This window comes from Apaloderma vittatum, unplaced genomic scaffold (assembly GCF_000703405.1).
Source record: "Apaloderma vittatum isolate BGI_N311 unplaced genomic scaffold, ASM70340v1 Scaffold24893, whole genome shotgun sequence".
NCBI classification, from domain to species: Eukaryota; Metazoa; Chordata; class Aves; order Trogoniformes; family Trogonidae; genus Apaloderma; species Apaloderma vittatum.
The window spans coordinates 1-21,135 of record NW_009710166.1 but is presented as its reverse complement, the minus strand read 5'-3'; the positions used below and the strand labels follow the sequence as shown (position 1 = coordinate 21,135).

At 38.2% G+C, this 21,135-nt stretch overlaps 1 protein-coding gene across 1 annotated transcript; it reads left to right on the top strand.

The window, feature by feature from the left end:
* Nucleotides 1-640: 640 nt before the first annotated feature.
* On the top strand, nucleotides 641-20,396 carry RAB3GAP1 (RAB3 GTPase activating protein subunit 1 (catalytic); the record flags this gene model as incomplete). Its single annotated transcript, XM_009867219.1, has 22 exons — nucleotides 641-716; nucleotides 2,010-2,142; nucleotides 2,369-2,447; nucleotides 3,121-3,240; nucleotides 3,832-3,997; nucleotides 4,758-4,857; nucleotides 7,042-7,123; nucleotides 7,931-7,999; nucleotides 8,711-8,784; nucleotides 9,499-9,591; nucleotides 11,034-11,203; nucleotides 11,529-11,627; nucleotides 11,944-12,116; nucleotides 13,120-13,174; nucleotides 13,431-13,787; nucleotides 14,843-14,980; nucleotides 16,006-16,233; nucleotides 16,670-16,766; nucleotides 16,853-16,956; nucleotides 17,072-17,187; nucleotides 18,741-18,843; nucleotides 20,376-20,396. Coding segments are annotated over 22 exons (2,653 nt in total), but the record flags the coding sequence as incomplete, so codon positions are not given.
* Between the last annotated feature and the right edge of the window lie 739 nt (nucleotides 20,397-21,135).

Here is a 21,135-nt window from a genome sequence, read left to right as displayed (position 1 = left end):
TCGGGGCGCAGCGGACGGGTCGGTTAAGAGGGTCAAGTCAAGCCGTATCTGAACTTAGGGAAAGGTCTGGTGTAGTGTCTGTTTGCGAGGGATTAGAATAAACGCCTAGAAGGCTTATGCGTTTCATTAAGTAGTTGCCCGAGTATTAAAATAGTCACCTTGTAGCTGAACCCTTCAGAAGTTAGAGCAGTGTATAAGAACATATAAAGTCGAGAGTGCTCTTGCATCCTTAATGTGTAATTTTTGTACAATGCTCTTTCCAGTAACTTTGACAGGAGGCAAAGATTCTAAGTGCTGCACTTTGAATTTAGTTTATAATTTTGTGTTGGATGCATATTTATCTGTAACAGGAGTATGTGTTAAAACTAAATGCTGCAATACTAGAAAAAGAAAAAGGTGAGATTCTGTAATGACTCAAAGTAGCTATCACCTTAAATGTAAACATGAGAGGACCATTTTATTTGTACAAGGTTCTGTTTTTATGGTGATACTTGAATGTTTTTTTTGTTGCTTGTTTTTTCTTGGGGTGTTTTTTTTAAAGGATTCTGTAGTAGGACAATGTTGCCTGCTTTTAGGGACCTGAATTACAACACAGGTTTGGTGTCCAGCATGTATTAATGCCTCTTCCTCCCCCTAATAGATTTATTTCAAAAATAGAAGAAGTACTGAATGACTGGAAGCTTATTGGGGTCTCTTCAGGCAAACCTCTTGAAAAGGTCAGATACAGCCTCTGAATTTTCTTTCAGAATTTGAATTACTAACTAGTAATACAGATGTGTATTACATGTATTGTCGTTTTCCAAGGTGTGATGGACAATGATTTGTATTCGAATGTTTTTCCTTGTAAAAGTGGCAATTTGACAAGCAGTTGCTGTAAATTTATTGGTGGGCTGTCTGCCAAGCAGGCTGTTTCCCTAGTAAAGTCGGATCTTCTTACAGGGCCTTGTGATTTTTTTTTTATTTCCAGTTTTGAATATGGAAACGTGGTTGAAGCTGTTCTAAATTCTAAAGGAGTTTGTTTTTGCCCTGCCTTGTGTCTTTGTCACACCTCACATGCATATTGTTGAGGTTTGCATAGTACTACTTGTGACTCAGTATGTTTCATAGATAGACGATCTTTTTTCTGAGGTCTAATTAGAGCCTTTGTGGTGCTTTCTCAGTCCCGTAAAATGCTGAGGAAATTGCCGAACTCTTCTGCAAAATAGTGCACATAATTTCAGATACTCTGGATTGAATGGCTGCTGTGTTTCGAGAGGACTTTTATGATTCTTAATTTTAGTTGTGCTACAGAGCATTCAGGACAAAAACTTAGGCTATCGAATTAGCTAGTTTTCAACCTTAGCTGTCAGTGTGTTCCTACATGTCGTCTTCTCTTGACCAGACCTCTCCTCTTGATTTCTATTGAGAAGACACCTTTTACAGATCAAAGGGTTGTCCAAGTGACATTCTTTTAGTAGTAGCATACAATTCTGTACAGTGATATTGTTTTTTTTCTAGAAACTTTCTTGTGATGCATTTTTGTTTAGAAATCAACCGCCCTTACGCACAGAAGTTTTGCAGATTATAGATGGAAATCATTTTTTGGTGAAAGGATATTCAAAGTAAATATTAAAGTAGTATTTGTGTAGAATGGTATAGATACAGAGAAAATCCCAAGTGTGAAACTTCTGTCTTTGGGCAAAGTTGAGGGTGCGTACACTTAAGATGCGTAGTTGCGTATGAGAGGATATATCTGGCTTTTTATTGCCATATAATTCTAAATACTTCCTCGAAATGAACATTATTATGGACATGTATTTTTAGAAACACAGATTTTAGCATTAAGATACCTTCACAGTGAAGTGCTCTCGTAATTTTGTTTGCAAATAAAGTGTGCAATTTAGGAACAAATATTGAGCAGTAGGAAAAGGTGAATAAATGTTACAGATCATGTAGGCAATATACTTTTTAAGGCTTAGAAATATTGACATAAATTTACGTGATCAAATAATATCTTTTTTTATATGCAGGGTGTATACACCACAGGAACATGGGAAGAGAAATCAGATGAAATCTTTTTTGCAGACTTCAAATTCTCAGTTACCCATCATTACCTTGTACAAGAACCTGGTGACAAAGATGGGAAAGAGGAACTGGCAGAAGGTAGCTGATAGTTCTCTTACATGCCTGTAAGCATATGACAAAAGACAGTTTCAGAATGTCGAATTCACAGTGTGGTTTGTTTCTGTATGGAAGTTTTTGGAATCTGATGGGTGTAATCTGGCATTTCTGCTTTTAGTATGCTTTGCCATCAACAGATTGCTGATACAAGTAAATAGTAAGTCAGCTGAATGATGCTGATGCTCTTATGTATCAATTTTTTTCACAGATGCCCTTCCTCTGTCTATGCAGGACTTGCTGTGCATGAACAATGACTTTCCTCCTAGAGCTCACTGTCTGGTAAGATGGTACGTATGCTGCCTCTTGTCTTTAATACAAGTAAGCGTAGCAATTGAGAAATCTTTGATGCTGGCACAATCAGTTGTATATTTTTCTCCATCAAGAATTAAAGCTTAAGTAAAATTACTCTTCATACCAGACACAGGAAAGGAGTGCAAAAAAACCCTACCATAGTGGGCCTATCATTATTATTGCCCCTCCCAAATATTTTTTTTCCTGAATTTCGTAGACTATTGAAGCTTTTGTATTTATAACATTTAACTATATTCTTAAAAAGAAAAGCTGCAGCACCTTAAGAAACAGCAACAACCGTATTCTTACCATTGCAAATCGTTAGATTATAGCATTGTTCTAGAGAGATTACTTTTATTTATCAATAGTTACACTTGTTATTAACATAAAATAAAAACCTTGGGACTGATAGGTCTGGAAGTCTTTATGTTATTTTGAGTTCCATGTTTGAATGCTGATAATCTCTTGAGTATTTTTTGCTTTGAGAATCCACAGCACTGCATGCCCACTCTGTTCTTGGCCCCTGTGAAGAGGTACTCATGTCCAAATAGCAGATTGCACAGTCTGCTGGTAACAGTTAGGTTATTCACACTGCAATATTTCTAAGAATTCTGTATTGCAACTCGTTTGCTAAAATGCAGAAATGTGCTTTTTTCTCTCGCTCTTAAGGTACGGTTTACGGGAGTTTGTGGTTATTGCTCCAGCTGCAAATAACGATGCAGTTCTTAGTGAATCCAAGTGTAACCTCTTGCTGAGTTCCATTTCCATTGCATTGGGGAACACTGGCTGGTAGGTGAAAGCATGAACCTTGATACAGCTCTGAGTGAAACTTGTATACTGCTATTGTGAGGGAAAAGTATTAAATTGTTAACAAAATACATTCAGAGTTTGTTGTATTTGCACCATAGTGTTGTTACAGAAGGATTTTAAAAAGATAATTTTCCATGGAATCTTAAGATTGATTCAGTGTATTATTTATATTCATTACTGTTTAAAAACCTCAAAGGCTTTTAAAAGCTGCTCTAACTTGTTTGGATAAGTGATGTACAAAGTATAAATTCTGGAAGAGTATTTCTTCCCGATGTGTGATGACTAGTTTTCTTACATTCCTCTAGAATACTCAGACTGAAAATTAGGTAACTGAAGGGATGGATAGAGTTTTGTTTATCACATGCCACTTTGTGTGGTGTTACATTTAATGGTGAAGTTAACAGTCTTTTTCTGTAATTTCTATTAAGCGTTTTAAACTGTGTTCCACTGAGAGAAAATGTATCTAAAAATACAAAATTATGTTGAAATTATGTTAAGGTATTTAGCTAGTTTTAAAGACTGCAAGACAGTATAACATGTTAAATAGTCTGAAATATTCATGTTTTCTAGTCAGGTACCACTGTTTGTGCAAATCCATCATAAATGGCGACGAATGTATGTTGGAGAATGTCAGGGTCCAGGAGTTCGAACTGACTTTGAAATGGTTCATCTTCGCAAAGTGCCAAATCAGTATACTCATTTATCAGGATTACTGGATGTCTTCAAATCCAAGATTGTAAGTGCATTTGAACGTACATAACTAATATTAAGAATATTTATTTTATTACCTCGTTGCTTGTAGACTCACTTTTGTGTTCCAGGGTGGGTTTCTTTCTGGGTTTGTTGTTTTGTTTGGTAAAGTGTTTCCAGATATTGCCAGTATCTAGTGATAAAGAGTGACAATAGGTGTGGCTTTTGTTCCTCAAGTGTTATCACCTTCTTCTGTTTTCCACTGGTGTATGAAAGAATGTGTCTGGTTTAGTCTCCTTGTCACAGCCTTCTCAGCCCCCTCCCCAAAACAAACTGTTTTGCTGTTTAAATGGAGAGAGGAGAATTGGAATGGGTTTTTATCCTGATGATTTTGTAGCTCTCCATAGCTAAGTTAAGAGTGAAGAACAACGTGTTGAAATGTGAGGAGGGGACTGCTTTTTTATGGAGTGGTGTGGCTGAATGCAACACTTCACAACTAATCGTGGTAGTCAGCAATCTCATCAAAATCCTATGGAAAAAAAATCCTTAATAAAAACCTAGTACACTCTGTGTCAAAGTTACTTGTGAGTTACTGGTTAACTGAGCTCATGCATTTTAGAAAGCTTATCTGCTTACTTTTACCTGTCAGTGTCTTGTTGGTCAGTGTCTTTACTAGTACTCCTTGGGGTGTTGCAGATAAAATTAGCTCCAAGACAAGCTCTGTCATAACTCGTTTATGTTCGAGGCCTAGTGTATTTCAGAGAATGTACTCTTCACGCTGAACTTTTTCTCTTAATGTTCTGAAGGGATGTCCTTTAACACCACTGCCTCCAGTGAGCATGGCTATTCGACTTACGTATGTGCTTCAAGACTGGCAGCAGTATTTCTGGCCACAGCAGCCACCAGGTAGGACATTTCTGTCCTCAGAATATGAACAGTCAGTGCTAAACAAAATGTTTGTGTATCTTGCCAGAAGAATGTCTGTGGCTTATGGTTGCAACAGGTGATTCAGTTAGGGCTATTCCTAGAAATACGCTTTTTTATTAACGTTTAGAGATACAGTGATACTACTTCTGTACAGCAATACCTCCAAAATAGGCGTAGCTGTATGCAGAGGAAAGACCTGTAAAGAATTCTGCCCTGGACTCTGCAGGGAAACTTCTGGATTTGAGTTCTGATAGATGCTAATACTTTGCAGGAGTATTTGTCCATTATTTTCATAAATGAGCTGACAATACTACATTATTTAAGTGTATTAACAGTGGGAAAATTAGAAAATACTATATGGACCTCACTTAAGATTAAAGTTTAGATTTTTGTTCTTGTAGTTACTTTATTCAGGTTTTTTATTCATGCAGGAAAAATTTCTGATCAAGGCTTTTACTGTAGTAGCCTCATATAAGAGGAAAAGTAATGTATAGTCTTGAATCTAAAGTACATATACGAGATGTGATAGATTTTTGCTGTAGCGATGCTATTTGGGAAAAAGAGAGTGAATTTGCTCACCTGGTACTCTTGCAATGAACTCCTGTACTTGCTTGGTGGTAACACTTTCTTCCCTGGGTGTCAAGGATTTGTTTTTAACAGACCTATTTCAATATAGATAGCATCAGGATATAAATTATGAAGTTACTCTCTCTCAAAGGTAAACGTGTTTTTAAGAAAAAAGTAGATGTTAGTTCCTTCTTAACATAGATTTATTAGTTATGTGGTATTTTTGGCACATGGTGCTGGAGCAATTGAAGTGCATAAGTTCAAGTTTTGATTTGGTGGTAATTTAACATAACAAGATTAAAGTATTTAGGGCACACTTAGAGAGAACCTGAATGACCTTGATCTGGTTACCGAATTGTTTGGCTTTCCTTTGTTATAAAACTAAAAATAATTCTTACATTAATCAAGGGTGTGCTTTGAAGAAGTCTGTAGCAAAGTTGATCCTGTGTGCTTTGTGCCTAAGTAACATTGAAAATATATTAAAAGACAATCCTGCTCTCTAAGGTCAGAGAATATCAGTGCTGTTTTGAGTGATAGTTTCTCTTTGTAGGTAAACCAAATTCATCTAAAGAACCTGGGAAGCTACTTGGACAGATTTTTATTTTTTATTATTTCTGCAGACACAGAAGTCCCTCTTTTCTGTAATTTCGCTCTGTCTTGCTGCAGCTATTAACTAAGTCAAGATTCCTGTTTTTTGATGAATGAGTTGTACCACTCTGATCATACCTCTTGGTCTGAGCTGATTGCTCTTAGGTTAAGGGCGCTGTCAGCACCGTGTGTTGCAGAAACTGGAGCTGGAAAGCATCATTTTTACTGCTGTTGCTACATGTGGTTGTGGTATTACTCTCACTCAATTAGCTGTTCTCAAATAAAACCTAAACATTTAAATGTCTTTTCTCTGAAGAAGAAATTGTTTGTGTGTAAACAGCTTGCCACACGCCTTTAAAATGAAGGATCAGATGCTGTGATAGCATTATAATGGCTTTACAATACATTAGTACCCATTTAAATTTTTGTTCAGTGAAGGATGCCTGTTTTTGTTTATAGATTTGAAGGATATAACATGGGAAGTACCTGGGATTACAAGGAGTCTCAGATTATTATGTTAAGTCTTTAACTGTGGGAGACATACCACTCTTTTCCTAAAATTGGCAGCCTTTTAGAAGTAGTTGGTTTTTTTGCCCTGGAGAGTTGCTCTTCTGGAGTCTTCCTTTTCTGCTTGGAACTGCTTTCCTGCCTAAATATTTTTATAGCAAATTTGTGTCTACTTGTTCTTATGTCAACATTGACTCTTTAAGGCTGCCTTTATAGCAATGAGCTTTGTCTTTGTGAAGGGTATAACCTCTCAATAGCGATTGCAGGAGTTTTATCTGTATTTTTGAATGTCCTATTGAACGACTACTTCCCAGTTTCTGCTGGAAACATTTACTTTGACTGTATGCTGGAATTACATTTTCATAGCTTTGTCTGTTTAGCTGCTTAGCTATTTCCTGACCATCACACCTGCTACAGTCTTTTTCCTGTGAAGTTAAGACAATATGCTTCTTTAAAATATTTTGTAAATTCTGTATGGAAAATGTATTGATCTGTCTTCAGATATAGATGCTCTAGTTGGAGGAGAAGTTGGAGGCCTTGAGTTCGGGAAGCTACCTTTTGGTGCCTGTGAGGATCCTATTAGGTAAGATAAGAGTTCAGAAAACTCTGTTCTATAACTTCTTTAACAGAAAACTTCAAGGTATGTTATTTAAAATCCTAGCTGCACCTGCCTGTGACTTAGTATTTCCCTAATAGATGATTTAATTATTCAGGTACATAAGAAACATCTGTGAAAAGCAATGGTCTGATAGGATATAAGATAATTTGTGAAATTATCTGATGATATTCAGAGTTCTGGCTTATAAATCTTTCACCATAAACTTCTGGACTACTCCAGTTATCTCTGACACATGCTGAAATATCCCTTAACTGGAGAAAAACTTTAAAAGTGGTGGGCCTCCATTCAAGGAATGGACTTGCTCTCGTGTTTGACATTTGTAGAAGACTTAAATTGAGAAGGTCTCTAAATTGCGTTATTAGTGTCTCTCTGTGTTCTCTTCCTAACACCCCATCATCATCACTGGGCAAATCTAGGAATTGTTTTAATGGATTAGATGATGTTTAATGCTGTAGGCAGTTAATGAAATTTGTTCTTTCCTCTGTACCTGGTATCTAGAATACAATGCACAATCCCTCCTTTTGTAGGGAGGAGCTGCGAGATAGCCCTGTAAGCCAGGTACTAGTAAAATTAGTGCGTTCCTGGCTGACTTGCTGTAGAATAACCAATACAGTGAGAAAGCTCATGGGAAAACATACAAGTTTCTGGATGTAGCTGCAAAATACATAGGGATTAGATATGAACTGTCACAAATTCATTTCAAGATTTTAAGTATGATGGAGAAAACGCCTTTTACTAGTGCCAAAAAATATAATTCTTGTTTTGTTTCAGTGAGCTTCACTTGGCCACCACGTGGCCTCACCTCACAGAAGGTATAATTGTCGACAATGATGTTTATTCGTAAGTATTTTGTCTATGAGTTGCAGATATCTATATATGTACTTCATGTGTTACCTACTGCATTTTAGTGACGTGCAAAATGTTACGTGTGACTTTCTGGCTTTCTCTGTGAAAGAAAACCCATCTTGAGGAATGATAAGGTCAGTTGATAGTACATCTCACTTGGGAAAAGCAGCTTTTAGTATACATTTCTGTGCGAGAAAATATTATTGTATTGTTATCTCAACAGAATTTCCATTTTGGGGCATACTCTTATGCTAGACTTGTGTATTGCATATTTCTTGGGAAATTTGGTGATTGAATGGGGAAATGAACTGAGTGATTTCCCTCTCCCAAAAACTATCATACAGGATTTCTGCTAAGCCTCCTAAAGAGGAAGAATGGTGTATACTGATACTTCAGAAAGAAAAAATACTGGTTGATTATTTTAATTAATGCAGAAATGAATTTTCAACATTAATACACTTTAAGACAGTTTGCTTGCATTGTAGCTGAATTGTTCTTATGTGTTTCTTATTAATGTTATGTAAGTATGTGAGAATGGGGACTCTTGCATTTTAGTGTTTGCCATGTTCTCCTGTTTAATGTGGTGTATATTATGACTTCTGTGGCCTAACGGGCTGTAGCATTCCATTTATTGAGAATTGATACTCATCTCTTGCATACTTATGATGACAGCATGATATGTGTTGTTTTGTGGTTTTTTTTAAGTGACCTGGATCCTATTCAAGCACCTCAGTGGTCTGTGAGGGTCAGAAAAGCAGATAACCCCCAGTGTCTGTTGGGTAAGACATCAGAATTCCCTGTCTTCTCTTACGGCTTTTAAACTCTTAAGTTGTGAAGTTAGAGTTGAGTTGTTGATTACCTGATGACCTCTGACTCCTCACTCCCCTTATTTTTGGAGTGGACAATATTTTGGGCTTTTTTGAGGACAGAAGCTTTGCAAAAATGTATGTTTCTGTTGTAGGTTATTCTGTATCTGTGCACCATAAACTTCATTGCTCTTCTTGCTTCACCACCTTCCAGAGAATAAGCATTTACTTGGGGTGTTCTGTGAAAATTTGAATTTCCTGAAATCTTTAAATTTTATTAAATGCCTTCTGCATATATCTGTTTCCTTAGTTGAATCGGTCTGCCTGTCCTGGAGAGCTATGTCCATCCTTGCCTTTTAGCTCATGGGGAAAAGGGCTTCAAAACTAGAAAAATATAACATGTTGCACAGGTTTGGTCTTGCTCTGGGTGAAGGAGTGGATTAAACAGCAGGTAGAAGTGTGCTCTGAAGAGGTAGCTGATAGCCTGGGTAGGCTGATGCGTAGGTGTGCATTTTCCTAAGCTTTAATTACCTGGTTTAAAGATATTTGTGCTTCAGAACAAATTGTCATGTTCTTTCAGATGAAATGATAAAATTTCCTGTCCCTTGGGCATAATTTTGAGAATTAGCATATTGTTCAATGATACTTTAATTGAGTAGTTTTTCAGAAACTTTGTTTCTCTTACAGGTGACTTTCTTACTGAATTCTTCAAGCTTTGTCGACGGAAGGAGTCAACGGATGAGATACTTGGGAGGTCTGCATTTGAAGAGGAAGGAAAAGGTAAAACTAATTTTTTTTTTATTTGTGTAATTTGTTTTTAATGGTTTTACCTTTCCTGTCACCTTTTCCTGACTTCAGGTTGGTTAGTATTTATACCTGGAACTGTAATGTTTTTTCTGTAATACTCTAAGACTTTTTGGCCAGGGGTAGTACATGGTGTAATTTCTCATGAATTCTAGGCCATCTTAGCTCCCAGAGGACAATTGCCTCTGTTTTAGCTGGTTTTTTTCACTAGAAAACAAGAGTTTAAAATTTGACTAGTGTGAGCAAGAGTTGGTTTTAAGCACACATCAGATTTGTCTGTATCATTTTATGTATTTTTGTATTTTTTCCACTTTTTTCTGCTTTTTGAAGTGCTACGTAGTGCATGTTTTAACAGCCAATTTAAAGATGCTTTAATCATTTTGAAAGGCTTTGCTGCCATCCTCTCCGTGTTGAGGAATTTTAAGAAATCCCAAACAAACAAAAATTATCTGACCAACAGGTCAGACTTTATCCCAACAATATATATACTGACATTTTTTGATGTCTCTGTCCCTTTCTTTCACTCTTTGCTGTATATGGTGAGTATTTCCTTCCTGCCTTGTCACCTTTTCTTTTCCTCAACCATGGCCTCTGTCAGTGTATTTTCTTTGGTTAGACGTGGTCTTACATTTCGAAGGAGCCGTGCTAGTTAGCTTAAAAAGGTGTTAGACCAAGTAGGGTACGTATTACTCCTAGTGCTTGACATACAGTCTCTTTAGCCCTCCTCATCTCAAATTTTCTTAAAATATTTGCCAAGATGAGGTTTTTCAGCCTGCTGGTAATTATTCACTTAAATTTGTCTGCCCTCTTTTTAGCAATGGTAATTAATTTCACGTAAGAGGTTCTAAAGTTTACCAGCAGCAACTTTGTAAAAACTCTTGATTTGAGGAATTTGCCTGAGAACTCTGCAATGGAATTTTGCTTACACACTATAAGCTCAGAGATGTAGTGGTTGATACTGGATTTATTTAAGGCTTATCTAAAGCTTTAGCACACGCTTGAGCTGTCTTTGTGACCTGCAGTGTATTTGTTGGTGTCGTGTACAAGGAAGTTTAAACACTGGCTCTGCAGCAGGCGTTTTGCTGATCTCTGCCTGGAATTGTCGGCAAGCATGCAGCAGTACTACAGTAGGTGGCAGGCACTGCCTACAGCCAACCCAGTCTAGACTTCATTCAGTAAAATAAATCAAGAACAGGCTGTGACTCCTTGGCCGCCTCATGGTGCTGCTTATCTTTGTAGCTAAGAACAGTGAATACCAGGTGTGGAACCCGATAGCCAGGGGTGTAGCTCTGTTTAACAGGGTGTTACAAAGCAGAATAAGATTAACAGACTGAATGTGACAGGGGGACTTTTAAAGCGAGATGCTCTTGCAGTTTTCTTTTTGTTTTGTTCTAACTATTTTTGTTTTACTTTGGTAGAGGTTGCTGATATTACCCATGCTCTGTCGAAGCTCACAGAGCCAGCACCAGTCCCGATCCATAAATTGTCAGTCACAAATATGGTTCACAGTGCGAAGAAAAAAATTCGCAAGCACAGAGGTGTAGATGAATCACCTTTAAACAATGAAGTTCTGAACACTGTTCTTCTGGTAAGTGAGCTCTCCATGCCCATTAAATTCACGTAAAACATTTATTTCATGCTTCCACTGATGCGTTTGACTTACAGATCATAGCAGAATTATGCACAGAAGTGTCTGATGTCATTACTTGAATTGCATTGACCAGCTTCTTGAAATAGCCTAAGTTGCTACAAGTCTGTGTGATATTAATGGTCTGGAAACGAACTCTGAACTCTGCTAAGAGTTTAATGATAGGGATTACTGGTATGTAAGCAGCAGGAGCTTTATGGAGAAAGTGGGAAAAGCAGGAAAAATAGGCTAATGGAAGTTTGGTGTTTTTTTTTCTTTCTTCAAGTTCTTATTTCCTGATGCTTTTGACAAACTCGCAGATGGATTTGAAAGCAGAACTAACACTTCAGCAGGGAACAATCCTCCTCCAGAGCATGAAGATTATGTAAGTTCTACTGACTGACACTCATGAAAGAGAGAAAGCAGTTTTGAGTGTGTGTTCATACAGGCTTTCTGTGGTTGCCCTTTGTCTTGTAATAGGTAATTTTTTGAAAGAACTTGCCTTTGTGGAATCTTTAACTGGAAACAGTGATTTTTATTTTTCTTTTTTTTCCTTCCAGAGAGTGTACATTTTGGTAGCTTGTAATTATGGGCTTAAAATGGTAGTTAGCCACATGTATTGACAAAGAGGAAAGACAGTACAGTTTTGAAAAAAATGCCATTGTTCCTGTATTTCCTGCTTTCTTTTATTTCTTACGTAGAATCTCTTCAGTCAGTTTAAATCTGCTCCTTCTGATAGTCTGACGTACAAACTAGCTTTATGTCTTTGTATGATAAACTTCTACCATGGAGGAGTAAAAGGAGTGGCACATCTTTGGCAAGAATTTGTGTTAGAAATGCGCTACAGATGGGAGAACAACTACCTTATTCCAGGGTAAGATTTTTTTTAAAATGTTTTGTTTTTTTGTTGCTTTGTCATGGAAGACATTCTTGTTGCAGGAACCTAGTGAGTTCACCATAACTTTAAATCATACTGGGGGGTTTTACATTGCAAATACTATCCGCTATTTTTATTACTCTACTTCCGTAAAGCAAGAAAGGGTAGGGAGCAGGGGAAAGTGTCTGTGCCTTCCTTTGAAAACTTCAGGATGCCTGAAGGAAGCTCAAGTTAAAGAGGACTCCGCCGTGTAAAGAGGGCAGGGATTAAAAAAAAAATAACTATATGCGAACGCATGGCTTCTGGTTTGTCATTAGATGAGCGTGAAGGAGTGCTTTCTGGTGTAGTTTTGCCGCTTTTCTAAGGGAGCTTTTTCCAAGTGCCTGCTGCTGCAGTAGCTGCCTTTTCAAGCACTAATGCTGTCTCCAGTATTCCAGCCCTGCCAGGGTATGTCTGCTGCAGCAGAGCTTGTTGCAGACCAAACCAAGGGTTTTGACAAGATGAAATATCAATTTAGCGCAAAAATATGTTATTATTTATTTATTTTTGGAATGGGATGGACTGGCTGTTTATTTGCTAGTTTGTACTTCCAAGTGGTTACACTAAAAAATGCAATGGAGCTTGAGATATGTAGAGATCAATCTACTGTATCATTGCAGCTTTAAAAATAAAGTCAAAGAAGCCTGAGTTTAGTTTGCAAACAGTTAAGCTTTTAACATCCAAATGGAAAACTGCACAGGAGATACAGAGTGTGTCTGTCTTGTACTGGTGTTCATGATCTCTGAGCTTCAGAAATGACATCTAGGAAATAAATGTTTAACTTCTGGGCTTGTTCACTCACTCGTGTTCTGAGACCACAGAAGAGCTACATAGTTGAAATGATGGGGGTGGGTTTAATGTGGATATTTTCCCCTCTTTTGGATTTCATATGCCTTAAGACCACATGTGTGTGAAAGATTCAAATTATAATTGATAATGGTTACACTTCTACTTTTGTTAGATTAGCTAATGGCCCTCCAGATCTGAGATGCTGTTTACTGCATCAGAAACTACAGGTAAATATCCCAAATTTAAGAATGATTTTTCTCCTAAGGAATTATTGGCAATTATTGGCTAAATATATTGTTTTTGTAGATTTAGTTATGCTTGTATTATTGGGTCTGGACTTTGTTTCTTGGGAAAATCTTTAGTCAATGGAATTATGATGTTTTAGAACTGTAAGAGATTTTTGGTGACTCTGAAAGTTTTTCTGTGACATTTCCATAGGAGAGGTAATTGCTAAACAATCTTTTTTTTCCTTTAACTTGTTAGATGTTAAATTGTTGCATAGAAAGAAAGAAAGCAAGAGATGAGGGGAAAAGGGGGAGCGTATCTGATCGTTCACCTGGTGATACTGGAAAAGGAGCAGAACACTGTGGAGAGAACCCTGATAAGGAAAAAGAAGTTGGCAAGTCTTGGGAATCGTGGAGTGACAGCGAGGAGGAATTTTTTGAATGTCTAAGTGACACAGAAGATCTCAAAGGAAATGGGCAGGAAAATGGAAAGAAAGGAGGAGCAAAAGAAGGCAACAAAGAACCTGTAAACTTAAAACCAGAAGGTCGTCTGCACCCACATGGAAAGCTGATGCTGCTGCATCCAGGAGAGCCTCTCTACATTCCAATCACACAGGTTAGGTAACACGAGCTGAGTCTGATGTGCAGTATGACTCTCCTGCAATATTATGGCTCATTCCTAGGATTGTGAAGTTCTATATCGTTTGCAGGTTATACTCTTACCTCTTGTTAAAATTGCTATTTCTTCCCCAAGACCTTGTTTTCCATGTTTGAAATTTGACGAGACTGGTAAACTGAAATCTCGCATGCTCTTTCTTTTATTTGAGAATGGGTCTCCTTACTAAATTTCACTCAAACCAAAGTTTTTGAAACAAGAATTATGCTGTTTTGCCAACCTTAAATTTGAGGTTTTTTTTTTTCACCTGCTGAGGCATCTTCCATCCCCTCCTTCTTGTCTGTCCTGTAAAGTAGGAACTGCTGCAGTCCTTCTACCATGAAGATTTCTAGCTGACTGACCAGAGTACCATGTCAATTTTGATGCTACTTCTTTTTAAAAAAAAAATAAAAATTCTCAAATCATATCTAGAAGGCCACAGTCATCAGTGTTTGGTACCATTACCTAAAGGAGATTTATCACCAAACAACTAGAAATGTTATCTGAGACAGACTTTTTTGCAGAGTGACTAGGGATGAAATATGAAGCAGGAGTGCCAGAGGAACTAGTTTCAAATCAGCTGTGCATGAAAAATGCAGTATTTTCATTCACTTGAGAGAAAATTTTTTTTAATGAATGTTGCATTGCGTGAGTAGGAGGTACGAGTGGAGTGTAGTCAGGCAAAATCTTGTCAATTAATTTACGTGCTGACAGTATCAATGGCAAAAATTGTATATTGCCTTAGGTGGCTTTTTATCCTTCTCAAGATAGCATCAGTCAGCACTTCTGGACTTCCTCTGGACTTTGGCATTTTAAGAGTATATATTGTTCTTCATTCTCAAGTTGTTTTCTTTTTAGTTTCTTTCTGTCATTATCTTTTTTGGATGAGTAGCTTTAGGGTAAACAGTTTAATCAGTAGAATGACGTATTGATGACAGGGAGGTGTCCGCTTCTTCCTTAATAAGGACTAAGTCTAGGAGAGGCTGTTTATAAAGCTGTCTGTGTCCATGTTGCAGGAACCAGCACCCATGACAGAAGATTTGCTGGAAGAGCAGTCTGAGGTACTGGCAAAACTAGGGACATCAGCAGAAGGTGCACATCTTCGGGCGCGCATGCAGAGCGCCTGCTTGCTCTCAGATATGGAGTCTTTTAAGGTAGTACTCCTTGGAGAATTCTGTGAGACTGCTTTCTTCTTAAACTGTCTCTCTTGCTTGTGTTGAACAGTCTTGAAGGGGTTTCTGACAAGTTTGGTTTGTTTCCCTCTCCACAGAACAGTTTCAAAATGATTTTAAAGGTGAAAATAAAAACCTATTCATAAAACTCTTAGAACGTTTCAAATCTCTGACCATCCAGTCTATTGTGCTGCAGTGTTTCAGTAAATTTGCACAGTGGCTGTGGGAGGGGAAAAAAACCCCCAAACATGCATTTGGTAAATTGGGAACTAAAACTCAGACGAGCCCGTACAAAATGATGTCAGAAGAAAACTGAGCATCAGTCCTGAATCAAAGTTAAACTTGTCGCCCTGCCACCACCTTGTGGCTTTCATTTAGTGTCTCCCCTATGTGTCCTTTCCACTGTGTCGAGCTCTGTAAAATGCACTCCACATGGATAAAATGTAAAAAAAAAAATAAATTCTATTAGCATGTTCACAATTCTATATTCGGATTTTTGGGAGGTTGATGTAATTTCTACGTATAGTTGAAGATTCATAGGAAGGTTACGTTATCACTGTTTCTTAAGTCTTGTACATCTGTTGATCCAGTTGGGACTGGACTAGCTGTGGTTTGGGGTAGTTTGTTCAATTTCTTTTCTGAGCTCTGCAGAGGGAGCTAAGAGCACATAAACTGCTGTAATAGAGGATCTCAAAACTGTAAAAAGATTGGGGATTCTGTAATGAAATTTCTATATTTGTTTTTTTTTAAATTGTTGCAGTGTTACTTTGTAGTAAAAGGATACAGATGTACTGTATTTGTAACAGTATGTTTATTAGCAGTGAGTCATATCCTATTAGATATATACGATGCGAATGATATAAAAACTCAGGAGTACAGAACCATAATTTGAAGCACAAGTGTACTCTTGAGAGGTAGCTTGAATCGAAAACTGTGTTTCCTTTTGTGTTCTAGACATCTGGTTTTTATAGCATTTTTCAGGCACAAATTTTCTCTCTTCATTCCAGGCAGCTAATCCTGGCTGTTGTCTGGAGGATTTTGTGAGGTGGTACTCCCCTCGGGATTACATAGAAGAAGAAGTGGTTGATGAAAAGGGAAATGTAGTAATTAAGGGAGAGCTGAGTGCCCGAATGAAGATTCCTAGCAACATGTGGGTCGAAGCCTGGGAGACAGCAAAACCAGTCCCAGCCCGGAGGCAAAAGAGACTCTTCGATGACACTAGAGAGGCAGAGAAGGTAAAAAGCTCAGTGGCTAAGCAATAGTCTGATATGCAATACTTGTACAAAACTTTCTTCGTCCTCCTGCAAGATCTAAACATTTTTTATATGTGGCTTAGGGTTAATTAGAAATCCTTGCTGACATGCAGTCAGCATTGTGGTGTTTGAAGTATCTAAAATAATCAGTGTGTGGAATGTAGCTTCACAAGCTTAGATACCTCTTTGAATTACTAGTAAATAAAACAGATTTTTATCAACATGCGTTAAACTAAAGTGTTCCTAAAACAATTAGTTTCATTCTGACCTGTTGGGACTGTAAACAATCACTGAGGATTCAGGTACAACTACCTCTCGAGTCTTGTGTTGCAGCATTCTTCAGTGGAGGTGCTCACCTTTTGTAGTTAACCTCGTCTTTGGGAAGTAGTTTTGATTGCTAATGTCTTTAATGTTATAGGTGCTTCATTACCTTGCAGTTCAGAAACCAGCTGACCTTGCACGGCATCTCTTGCCTTGCATTATCCATGCCGCTGTACTCAAGGTAAAGGAGGAAGGTAAATATTGTTTAATAAGTTATTAAGATACTTTGAGGTGAAGACTGAGACAGTACTTAAAACTTCATTTCTTTTCCTCATAATAGAAGCAGTAGAAGACATATCTTCAGTTAAGAAGATTATTAAGCAGACAATATCCCATTCCAGTAAAGTTCTACGATTCCCCAATCCAGAGGACAAGAAGTTGGAAGTAAGGCTTTTATACTGGCTTAAAAAACTTGATAAAACTGAATAGAATTTTACACTGGTCATGGCAGTGCTAAGAGAACATCTATTTAATTTTCATTTTTATTAAACTCCTGCAGGAAATCATTGCCCAGATTATGAGTGTGGAAGCTATCATCGCCAGGGCCAGATCTCTGAAAGCAAAATTTGGGGTAGAGAAATGTGAAAACGAGGAGGAGAAAGAAGATCTACAAAGGTGACTGATTACTTTTTTTCCTCCTCCCTCTGTAGTTTTGTTTTTCCTCTGGTGTTCTTTTTTGATGTTTCAAAATTTAGGGCAGATGGAAGTGGTGACAATACAGAAATACTAGGGACTCACACATTTAGTAGCCGTAAACCTGAGGTATCCCCGTCCTCAGGCCACCTAGAGATACTTCATGTGGGCACCCTAAATGCCCCTCTAAGTAAGATGCAACGTTTGCTGCTTAGACACGTGCTGACAGCTGATTTTCACTGCTGGCAGTCTTTGGACAGTCTGACTGAGGAAATCCATAGTATCTCTTGAGTGTAACACTCAAAGTAAATAGCTTAGGTGAAGTCCATTTTAGGGTCCTCGTTTGGATTAGCAATAAAATTGCACTGATGCACCAGTGTAGAGGTAAAGAGAAACGGCTGCACGTTGGATACCTCCTTTCCAGTACACTGACGTTTCCCCAGTGAGAAAATCATCACGCTGCTAGTAAGATCTTTACCAGTTAATCTGTTCTCATCCAGGAATCTCATTGGATCAAAATCCTCTGGGTTGGATCATTTTGCTGTATCTGAAAATGTGGTTCTCCTTGAAAATGTGATACAGATTATTTTAATGGAATTTGGTTTTATCTTGACACTACTGGAGATTTATTTTATTTTTTTGTGTATTCAGTATTTTCTGCAATTTAACATGAAATGAAATACCACCTGAAAAGTTACATATTCTTATCCTAGTCTCCTTACTAATTTGAAACATATTACTGAGGAACTGTGTGAGTGCACAGTAACAAGCTGTGTTTCATTGCTTCACTACCTGATTTACTTACTGCTTAAGATGACTATATGTAATGCTGAAAAACAAGTTAACTTCTTGCTGCTGTGCTGAGAGGGAGAGATGACATTTTCTTAGGACATGCTTGGAGTTCAGAGGAGCGATGTCTGACCAGCGCAGCATCTTTGTGCTCAAAAAGAAGGTTATATTGTTACTTCTGTATGGCCGAAGGCTTTTTCTCTTTAATTTATACATCTGCATTGAGAGCCTGGGTTCCATTTATAGTTATCTGAGATACGTAGCTCCTTTCAGAGAGTGACTAGCAGCCAAGGCGTTAATGGGCCCTGCAGCTGGAGTTGCAAGGCAGGCAGCTGTATAACCCTGCCTTCCCCGACCTGACGTGGGAGGCTGCCGTGTCCAGTGTAGTTTTGACCTTTGTTACCTGTGAAAGAACAGCTGCTGGCATCAGCATGAAAGGGCGAGCGACAAGATAGGAGGGAACAACTGAAGGTTATTGGGGGTGCAGTCTTCAGGGTAGAGGGAAAGGAGTAAAGGGATGAAAAGGTGATTTTAGTGTTTCAGTGGGATACTGAGAAATAGGAGGGATTTGTCCTTAAACTTCTAGAACGGAGAACTCTTAAGAGTGTCTGCCAATTCTTGCTCTCTGCAAGTGATGCTAGGTGGAGACCTCCTCACGGGGAAACAGTTCTGGTTTTAGATTAGCAAAGTGGATACAGGTGAGAATTAAACTTCCCTTTTTCCTTTTGAATTGTTTGTACCATCAGATTCGTAAACTGTCTCCTGGAGCAGCCAGAAGTGTCAGTTGTTGGTGCAGGAAGAGGACCTGCTGGTAGCATTATTCACAAGCTGTTCCTGAATGCTCAGAGGGTAAGAGAGCGCTCTTGATTGCTTCGCAGACAATTCTAACTGAAGCAGTATGAGGTGATGACTTGCCATACGATGCTAGTTTCTTTTGTCAGTGTATACACATGTATTGTCATAAATGTCTGTGAGGGGTTTTTTGTGACATTCAACATGATTTTGGCAATAGCAGAACCTTGCAAGACGGAAGAAGTGTAGACGACTTGGGACATGAAACAATGAAAGCCATCTGGGTACACAGAGGTGTCCCTAATGTTTGAGCTACTTCAAATAGTAACATCAGTGATGCTATTATGGCCCACAGGTCTGCTTTGTACAAGTTACACGATATATGCAGCATCACAGCAAGAACAATCAAGTGTGGTGATTGTTTCACATAGAAAGGTAGAGAAACATGTCATCTAATATTTTAGAAGGAATAACTTTTTAGACTGAGGCTTATATTTGGAATACTTGAGGTTTCTTCTATGGAAACTAGTGTGCTTAGAGAAGGCTTCAGTTCTTTTTCAGTACAACTCTACATTGAGTTTACTTACTGCCAGTGTTGCAACTGTTTTCTGGAAACCCTTCCCCAGCCTGTATTGGTATAAATATTCCCCTTTTCTTTCAAAGTCTTTTTAATAATTAGCCTTAAAGTACCAACTTCTAAACTTTTCACAGTGCATCAGCCTTCGCTTTCTGTCAGAAGTACATCTGTTCGTAGCATCAAATTACCTAACTAAAATTTAACTATGGTGGCAATAACAAGGTAGTATGGTATTGCAGACATCTTAGAGCCCGAAATCCTGTTTGGAAATCATTGCTGTAAAAATGCCAAACCCGTGTAAGATACGGCTACTTTTATAATAATCTGTAATTGCAACTCAGCATAAAAAGGACCATTCTGAAAACAGACCGTGGTTATTCTGAGAAATGAAAATAAGAACATGTTTTATCCTTCTAGTCTTTAGGGAAAACCAGTTACAAATCTCAACATGTCAACCAGCCTTACTCTCAGACTTCCCTGTAATGATTGTGCCCTCTAAGGGTATGCAGTGTATGTACTTGTCTTTTTAGTATTGCAGTGTTACATTTTAAAGCTGAGCGAGAGTTGATATAGCATTAATGTTCAATAAAGACGCATGTAAACTTCTAGGGTTTTGTTCCTTTGAAACATCAGTTAACTAAAGCTTGGTTACAGGTACTTCCCACTAGTAGCTCGTTGCTGTTAATTAAGACTTCTTGGTAGGACAGAAGCTAACTTGCTAGTGCTTAATCTAGTATGAATTATTTCAGTAGAGAGCCACTGGGTAAATACAAGTTGAATGACTTCCTTGTTCATTACCTTTGGAACCTGGACTCCTCTCTGAGTTGTGTAAAATGTCTTGTTATATTCTCAAGTTTTCTCAGGAAAGTTGTGATAGCAAGTGCATGTTCTTGGAAGTAGCGTGCATGATGTCTCTTATACCTGCAATCTCCTCCTAACCTCTTGTAAGTCGCCTCTGACTTGCCTTTGTTTCTGTCTTTCATCACTGGTTCTTTTCTCATCCCTTTCCAAGCTGACTGAATCTTCTGATGAGGTAACCAACTTTGTCCCTCTTTTCCTACTCATCTTCCCTAGCTGCATACAGTTGAACCTTTTGGTAGATACAGTACAGCAGCCCGATTTAGTTTGTCCTGTTGTTTTGCCTATTAAGCGTAAAAATAATTTTGTGTTTCCAGAATGGTTTTTCTTCATTCACAGAATTAATTGTTGGAGCTTAACAGGTAACGAAGAGAAAAATCTCTAAAACCAAACCAAAATCAAAACAAAACAATGTTTCTTCAAAAGAATACTAACATTTTCTGATGCTAAAATACATGGTGTTGCTTTTACATTCTTCTCTGTTGCTGTCACTGTGTTTCATTTATTGAACAGCCAGATGTTTTGGGGCTTAGGTAGAGATGGACAGAACCTGAACGTCACAGTCCTAAATACCAGGACTCATTGAAACTCCTGAACTTTTTGGACAGAGGTACAGGGAGATTTTGGGAAAGAACTGGGATAAAGGGCGTGAAGCAGCATAGCACAGGGAACATCCTCTGTGTTGGTCTCCTAGAACTGTTGTTGTGGGAATGAGTGGCAGAGGCTGCAGAGCTGAGTAGGGCCCAGTCCCCGCTCCTGGGGAGTGTGGGGGAGAGGGGTGGGAGCAGAGGTACAGAGTGACAGCGAGGGGCACCCGGGGATTCTGCCAGGCTTCAGTGATGTTGAGAAGCTTGAGTTGTGTACACTTACATTAGGACCCTATAGGGTATCGGGGAGTGTGTATATATATTTTT